The sequence below is a fragment of the Vollenhovia emeryi genome, unplaced genomic scaffold (assembly GCF_000949405.1).
Source record: "Vollenhovia emeryi isolate VEMERY1.0 unplaced genomic scaffold, V.emery_V1.0 DF939130.1, whole genome shotgun sequence".
Classification (NCBI taxonomy): Eukaryota; Metazoa; Arthropoda; class Insecta; order Hymenoptera; family Formicidae; genus Vollenhovia; species Vollenhovia emeryi.
Window position 1 is genome coordinate 2,342,294 of NW_011967236.1, and position 8,425 is coordinate 2,350,718.

The 8,425-nt window shown below is 41.1% G+C and overlaps 1 protein-coding gene across 2 annotated transcripts in view; it reads right to left on the reverse strand.

Moving 5' to 3' along the window:
* The window catches only part of LOC105568349 (protein SZT2-like), a 17,473-nt gene extending 11,996 nt beyond the window's left edge, over positions 1 to 5,477 (reverse strand). Inside the window, exons 1-10 of one of the 2 annotated variants that reach the window (XM_012023954.1) lie at positions 4,963 to 5,477; positions 4,371 to 4,688; positions 4,212 to 4,289; positions 3,741 to 4,134; positions 3,435 to 3,655; positions 2,971 to 3,355; positions 2,635 to 2,884; positions 1,762 to 2,505; positions 1,492 to 1,691; positions 1,261 to 1,424 (exon numbers count right to left, since the gene is read on the reverse strand). In XM_012023954.1, coding sequence (XP_011879344.1) covers positions 1,261 to 1,424; positions 1,492 to 1,691; positions 1,762 to 2,505; positions 2,635 to 2,884; positions 2,971 to 3,355; positions 3,435 to 3,655; positions 3,741 to 4,134; positions 4,212 to 4,289; positions 4,371 to 4,688; positions 4,963 to 4,983 — 2,775 coding nt within the window. In that variant the 5' untranslated portion in view covers positions 4,984 to 5,477. Of the gene's footprint in view, positions 1 to 1,260; positions 1,425 to 1,491; positions 1,692 to 1,761; positions 2,506 to 2,634; positions 2,885 to 2,970; positions 3,356 to 3,434; positions 3,656 to 3,740; positions 4,135 to 4,211; positions 4,290 to 4,370; positions 4,689 to 4,962 lie in introns of those variants that run through there. The other variant, XM_012023955.1, reaches the window with a different exon arrangement.
* Positions 5,478 to 8,425: the final 2,948 nt, after the last annotated feature.

An 8,425-nucleotide genomic window follows, 5' to 3' on the forward strand; every position in this document is an offset into this window, starting at 1 on the left:
CTACATTACATGCCACGAAGTTAGATATTTGTCCGAATTACGTTTTACTGCATTGCTTTCAGTTAAATTAATTTAATTTTTTTCTTATCAGAGCCGATCGCTCGATGTTCACGCGCAAGATATTTTATCTTTTTCAATAGATATAAAAGTTACACATTATTCTTTATTTCGTTTTTTAGAATTGTGACTTATCGAATAAACTATTTGTATAGACATTGTAAAATTGTGCTTTACAAAATGAAAACCAATACCAGAACTAAGCAATCGTTAAGTAGATAAAATTTTCTAGACGTTTCTAACGTTCTAGAAGATAGGAATTAGAACGCGTTTCCGCCAAAACTTCGAGAATGCGGATGGGCGTACATATGGAGTACACATGTGAAAAACGGGCTACACAGCGTAACAATTCCATCCAGAAACGGAGTAGATTAAATAATCCGCTATCTCGCTGAACGATATTTACTATTAGATAGATTCAGTGCCTAGCAAAATAAAACACTTTAGACGACTGTATATCGGAATAATTTTTCTGTTACCACACGCATTATCAAGTTAGTTCAAGATAAGAAGGATAGGAGTTAATGTCGGAAAGAGATCGTTCGTTTGTACGATAAAATTTTTTAAATCAAGATAGAGTTACTGGGATTAAATGTGTTAACCAGTCATACATTATATATACGTGATATTTAATATGAATTTTTTCAATAAGTGGTTGTGCCGAATAGCTATGTGTGTACATGTTGCAATAGCCAAGTAAAACAAATATGCGAGATATCAGCAGCAGCATTTTGTTGGAATATTATTTACGATTGCGGATATCTCGCCAGAGATTGCGTGATAACATATAAATGTCATTGATTAGTATTGCAATTTTTAATATATTTTCACTGCTTTGTAAATTGTGTACACATATTGCAAGTATATCACACAAGTATCGAATGAAGATATCTTATCATTCTCAAGACGTTCGAGGAATTAACCGTGTCTTATCAATTTAAGCAAGTTCATAGATGTGTTGCCGCAGACTGAACTTTACTGAAATGGTTATAGACTAGGAATATAAATTTTTTATGACTGATTAACTTGCATCAAACAGATCACGAAAGTATTATAGCATTTATGATCGAAAAGACAGTAATGAAGATACTAATCAATATTTGTTCATTATTCATTAATGACTCAGAACACACACAAACACGCACACACGCGTACATACACACGTAAAACTGAAATTCTTATTGGTGTCATGACTGTACTTACTGCATCTGGCAACTGATGATACTGCAGAGGATGCATGTACATAGCAATTGACTGTGTAGGCGTTTGTACGTAGCCACATTGGGGTTCGACCCAGACCTCCGTGACAATTTGAAAATCGCTGTATCCCTCAGAATCTTCAGTCCATACTTCCGCCTCGGCGATACCTGACATCGTAAAATCATCCGTTTGTCGTACAAATAATCCTTTTATTTGCTCGATAAATACTCCTACCTTCTTCAGTATCGTCTTCAGTACCGCTGTCGCGTTCTAACGTCGAATTCGGCACAACGTGCGGCGGGAACAAAACGTACTGAATGATACACGGGTAAGAATTCTCATCGTTCCCGAAACCCTGCATTTGCACTTCCAGCACCATGTTCGTAATGCCAGCTGCCGAATACGCGAAATTAAAGCCCTCTCCCAGACGTATTCTGCAGATAAAACAAATATCTTATTATCATTCTCACAATTCCCGTGATACATCGATGCAAATGTATTTACTTTGTAATTGTAGAGAGTATTCTCGCGATCGCAGTAATATTTAATCGGGACAAGGTAATTCCTGGAATGGTCTGAACGAACGGCCGCTTCACGTGCCACAGCCAACGATTGTGGTATAAATATCTGGACAAGGTAGTCGTAAGACTACCACCCAGTAGTCCTAATGCGGTCCTGGTGCAGGTTGGCTGAGTCCCATCGGGAAACACCACCATACTTAGATTGCTCGGTATACGCTCGTATCTCACGAGAATTCGCTCGAGTGATTTATGTATTATCGTGCAACACGGAACTTCGCGTTGCTCCGTCGGCCTATTTGGCAATGTGAGCCTGGACAGTCTGTCTACGAGATCTACAACTACATTGTGACGGACGACACCTTCGGTGCCGCCGGCGAACGCTATATTGAGTACGACGCAGAGCGCTTTGCAATTAATGCGAATCAATGAGAATGACACCGGTGGCTTTTCCGCCTCCCTGTATATGAATTGGACATACGTGTGATTCTCGACTAGCACAAAAGTCGCCCAATTTTTCAACATAGCATACAGCACGGCTGCCGCTTGCCGGCTCTGGACGCACTGGAAACGACCGCTTTGATTCGCTTGGTGAAGGTGTCTCGGCAACGGTCTGTCGTAAGCTAGAATTAGCGTAATCCTCTGAGTGTGCATCCAACGCGCCCACTGAAGTGGATCCAAAGAGACAACTGGTTGCCATATCTGTCCAAACTGTGGGCAGGCAGCGTCGCTATAAAATAGCAATACATAATTATGTTTAAAAAGAAATCACAATTTTTCTCTTTGTTTTGAATAACTGTACGTCTCATAGCCATATCGCATTAATTGATATTGTTTATACGGAAGCAGATAAATGTACCTAAGTTGTACTGTACTTGGCGACGGATAAGATGACAAGTAAAACACCGGCATTCCACTTCTGATGGTGTCCGGGACACTGTACCAAGTCCATCCAGACCCCGGAAACCAGCTGAAGTGCGCTAACATATTGTCACTCTCGGTTAATGATGTTAATGCCGTCCAAAAACGAGAGATGACACCTTGCCGATAATGCGAGTTTAACGGTTTTTTCGAGAGACATGTAATGTCATGTAAAAATTCGTATGGCGCTGTAATAAAAAGCGACTTTAGTTCGGGGCTACGAATAGACGTGTAATTGCGTTACTCTCGACGTCTCGAACAAATTATTATCTACCTTCTATGGTAATGGTATATTGTATCACGTTGGACAGAGATAATGATTTTGAGGACCACGGACACGATACTAAATATTCCAAGAAGACATTCGTTTTCCATAATAGCACGAAGCTTATTTCAAGAATGTCGTCTCGTACGCTGGCTCTTTTAATCAAGTATCCTTCTCTCAGACGACAGCACAGCAGACTGCTTAAGGTACAAGTAACTTTGTCGTCGATCTGTTTTTTCTTCAAAAGCTGACCGCTTTTATGTCCATGGAAGCAATTATTTTCAGTCCGCCAGCAGTGGCGATCCCGTGTATCGTCGTTCGACACGTCCCGATATAATTGCCAGCATAAAAAGTGCTTGTGATAAAGATTCATATCTGTTCCTTGTACAGGTATCTGTAGATAAAACAGTTAGGTTGCAATTAATGTTGACAAGTAGTTTAGGAGCAACAGTACAGAATACAAGTCTACGTACCACGTATGAATTAAAGGACATGTAACTACCGAGCGTAGCCGCGGAGATAAAATACAGCAGGTCCTGATATGGCACTAAACCGTCCGCGCAACGAGGATCGTACGCGCTGCCTACGCGCAAGAAGCTACATGCGACCGTCGTTGCGCGTAGCTGCTGTATAATGGAATCTAACGTGTGAGCGTTTTTAATTCCGACGATACCGTCCGTGATTATTACCATATCTGAAAATGTTCCCGTCACTGTATTCCCCGTACTATCGCCTCGACATTCATAGCGTTACGTTAATCCGTTAATTGCGAAACTCACGTGCACAGCTGTGCTCAGGTAAAAGTGTTAGAGCCAGCATCCCGTATCTCAGCATATTTACAAAACTGGCTTCCGGCGAAACTATGGAGATATTACAGTTATTTTTGTTCAGGCAGTTGCTACTTTCCTCAAAAAGCCTCCCTACCAAACGCTCACTCTCTGCCCTTAAATTCTCTAACTGCTGATTAGCTATGGCCGTGACGGTCGCCACTCTCTCCTCTAACAGGTACAACTGCTTCTCTATATATTGCGTGAGAGAATTCACGTTATCCGCAGTGATCAGCCAGCCTTGTACTAGTACTTGTTGCGCCGGGCTTGTGAAGAAGGGCGTATGAGCTATCACAGTCACATAAATTTCAGGCTGCATCACGCGCCTGCTGCCTGGTATCGTAAACTACAGACATACGGCAAATTAAGAGTCCCTATTTTACACGCACATTTGCAATGCATAAAAAGGAAAGCAATACTCACCGGTTTTGTTATACCTTCGAGACACCGTTTCGTCGCCAGAAACACCTCGTCAATGACAATCTCTCCGCTTTGTACATCCTAAAGAGACAATTATTTTATCTTCCTGCTGACGCCGCGACAAAAGTTAGATTGTCCGACGACAGAGGTATCGATACTTACAATAGTGGCGAGCGACGGGCTTAAATCTAAGCTGAAGACCATTCTATATTTGTGCGCCAGGAATACGATCGATGTCGACGAAACAACTTTATAGAGAAATTGGTGGCCGGTATCTATGGACCACGCGACAGACTTGTCCTTCGGCAGCACCGACACCACCGCCAGCTCCGGTTCCTCCTTGTTCTTCGTACTCGGGCATTGTATACTTATCACAGAGTCCAAGTGCTCCAGCAGCCATTGGGCTCTCACGTTGCGAGAGATGGGAAAGCCCTTCTTCATCAACAGAAAGATCGTCTCCGCCTCCAACACGGTTCTGTCCTGTACAAAGAAAGGAACTACGGTTAGCAGATGCGATAATTATCACGATTCTTTCGTACGTCGCGACTACTTTAGACAACGCGATAAATGACGTTACACTCCGTCAAAAGTTGACAAAAGTTTAGGAAAATTGAACAAAAATATGCGAGACACGCTCCGTTACGGTACCGCGCTGCTGTCATCGCACTGACAGACATCGCGGCCGCGGGAAGAGGTTATGTCCGCCCGTGTCGTCGAAGAGATCTGCTGCGACGCAGACTCCCCGTGTTCTCACCTCGTTCCTCGTGCTCGCCATGGCGAATTCTGACCCGCGCGCACGTTCTACCAGTCTATCATTATTATTGAAACCGTCGAGCTCGTCTCCAACGGGTCCTCGTCAGCGCGCTGGACCGAGAATAAATCCATCGCGACGCGCGTGCAGCGCGGGACGTTGCACCGTGCGACCAGGGAAATAAACTGTCTATCCGCTCGGCCAAAGGTCACATTGTCGCGTTCACCGCGACATTTGCGTATATCCGCGAGGCGATAAACATACTCGAACATAACCTCGAACACGAGCCGTGCTCGCGCCACGCGATGACGTCTCGGCCGCGTGCGCCTGGAATGTGCACGCGTGCGAGCAGCTGGATCCACGCGCGCGCGCCCGCGCTCGCGCGCTGCGTACGAAGCGCTCGCCGAAATTCCAAATCGCGAGCAACTCGCCGCGTGCGGGCGCAATTCCGCGTCCGGAATTGTTGGGACTGTTGGAAGAGAGATTTTTAATCCTCCCGTGGCTTCGAGTTTCCGCTGCGCACATCGTGCGGATTACAGTGCGGGAAAAACGCGCCAATAAGAGTCAACGTGTGAAATGCGCGCGAAACGCGATGAAAATTGCGCGCCGCAATTCGAAGGATTCAGGCGGCTCGAATTAAATGCTGGTCGCGAGGAGGAAGATTGCCGAGCGATATTTAAAAATGGCGCGTTTCTCCACCGCTGTTAGATTGGCATATAAGTAAGAAAAAGTAGCACGAGTAAAAAAAAACTGAGTTTTTATGCCTTTGCAATTTATCAACTCGAAAACGTGCGTTTGTCTAGAAAAGCGTCGTAAATGTTATTATAAAAATTTCGTCCAAAATACAATAGAATCAAATCGCGAAGAAATTGCCTTAAAAAAAAAGTAATGGGTAAGAAGAAGGAATTATATTTTCTGGTGTAAAAATTTCCTAAAATAGAGAGTCGATCGGTTTGACTTCTGAAAATCTTTCATTTACGAGCTATAATTATTGTAATCTTTCTGGAAATAATTAAACAGATGACGATATTTTGCAACCGGTTTAATAAACGTCAAGAATTATTTGACGCCAGTAAATGACTAACAATGATTAAGCTTCTAATCGACCCCGGCTGAGGTAATATTTTTCGGAATAAATTTTAATATCACAACGCTAGTTATGGTCGATTAGAAGCTTAATCGATGTAATAAAGATTACCATAATTATTACTACATCGCTTATCGCATATTATTATTTGATATTCATTAAATTCTCATCTGTTCTGTGCGTAGGAAATTCGCATACTTACCTATTCATTACTTTTTTCAGTTGTTTTTATTTGCGTCGCGTCAGGAATGTGGATAATATATAATGACTCGGGTATTTTAATTGCATCAATTTTCGCGCATCGATGTGTATCATACAAATGCGCGGAAACTTAAGAACGAAAGTAAGTTATGCGAATTTGCATCGTTTACACGATAACATGCACAGCCAATATACATATAGTCAAGTACTTTTAAAACTGTTGTAACTGTTTAACATCATAGGCAGTAAGAAATTTTACTATTTGCGCACTTTTTACTAATTTGCAATCGTGTAAGCGTAGTGTATTTATAATCCGTCATCATTTGCAATCTTTGACTTCGGTGACACATCCGAGCTCTTTCGACATATGATACACTATAGATCTAATCTCTTTTCGCATTTAAAAGGGGATTCCTAGATTTAAAGAGGAAACATTGCAAATGTATTTTTAGAACGTACCATACTTGCCGGAACTTCCTCGTTCTTTTCGCGAGAATTCAACATATCGATCGTCGCCTGCGCTTTTTCTTGGTGTAAACATCACGACTTTATCGCCGTTTTTATTTCCAACTGATTTCTCGGGTACTGCAACGCTGCGAGAAGCCGTACAACTGCAACGATAAAATACACAGGCTTTATTTTTTTAGGATATTTCATTACTATTATCAGTATAACAGTGGTAATAATTAACGTATGTTAAATAATTCAGAACTAGATTGTTTTATATCTTGCATGATAAGCGACAGTTTCGTAATTTCATCGCTGATTGCGGCAGACTGGTTTCTATATTAAAAAGTTGCTCCGCGAGGTATTTTCTTGTAATGCTCTTGAAGTATAAATTATGTCTTTTTGTACACTCTTTACAATGAAAGAAACATTAGATATACATAAAAAAAAAGATTAAACTGTAGGATCTCTCGAGATTCAAACTTTATACAAATCAGCATAACTTTTACGTTATTTGTACCAGTGTCATCGCCGCTAGAAGATTTCACTTCAATGACTGGCAAAATCTGGTACATTTTACGCCAAATTCTCCGAGATTCTCCTTTTCTTCTTAGCCTTTCGTATGTCTACAGATCGATTGAAGTTACAAGATTTGGAGAAACGAACCACGGACGTACAAAATTACTCGATTATCCTGGCAAAAAATTTGTCATGCATGAGCATACATAAATATGTAATATTTTTCACTTTTAAAAACTTTTCATATAGAAGCACGTACAATCTATAAAATTATACAGAACTGTGTAGAATTGTACAAAACTATATAGACATATACAATGTAAAAATATGTATGGATATATTTTATGTATATTTTTTTGAGTATAATTCTATATATTTCTTCATGTTAATGCATGAAAAGTTTTTACTGGTTATTCAAATGCTTTTTGTCGACCCGAACTGAATTAATACACTATACTAATAAGCTTTACTAGATTTATTGATGGACGAGGAGACTCGAGTAGTTAACTAAACGCCTCGAGTTGTCATAATTAACTACTTATGATGGCAGTCCGCGTTTGGACGCTTGGCGGTGATGACACTGCAAAAATCAGTAAAAACGCGGTGTGGCGTTTCGTCCGCTCTCACACGATGTTTGTATCAGGAAAACTGCTGCTTTGCAGTCATAAAACCTCGATCGCGTCGAAACAACCTCGCCTTGCGTGTCCGCTCGATTCCCAGCAAACACCAAAGTAACACCTAGTAAACACCGTGCATCAGTTACATTGCATTTATGTTACAATTTCTCACATGTGTTATATTACATTTACATCCTAGATAACAATTCTTGCGCGCAAATTTTGCTTGCCTTATGCATGCAAACTTGTACAAGATTTGCCAGAGTTTTACCCGAGTTTTTATTAAGATATGTTTAGTCTGTGCTTTTGCACGCAAGTCGTTAGCTCGTGTATTAACGTATAATTTTGCCTGCAAATATCTAACAACTCACGTACAAAAATGGCTTAACAACGCAAGCAAAATCCTATAAGTCCGTCGTCATAATGCTAGATGTTTGCGCGCAAAATGTTTTCTGGGATTGTTGAGTGAGGAATTCTAACATAAATGCAATGTAACTGATGCTCGGTGTTTACTGGCAGTAACATCAATCACATGCGTGTCATATTACATTTATTGAAACGGGAAACTTATAGTCAACCCAACTGGCTAGTTACT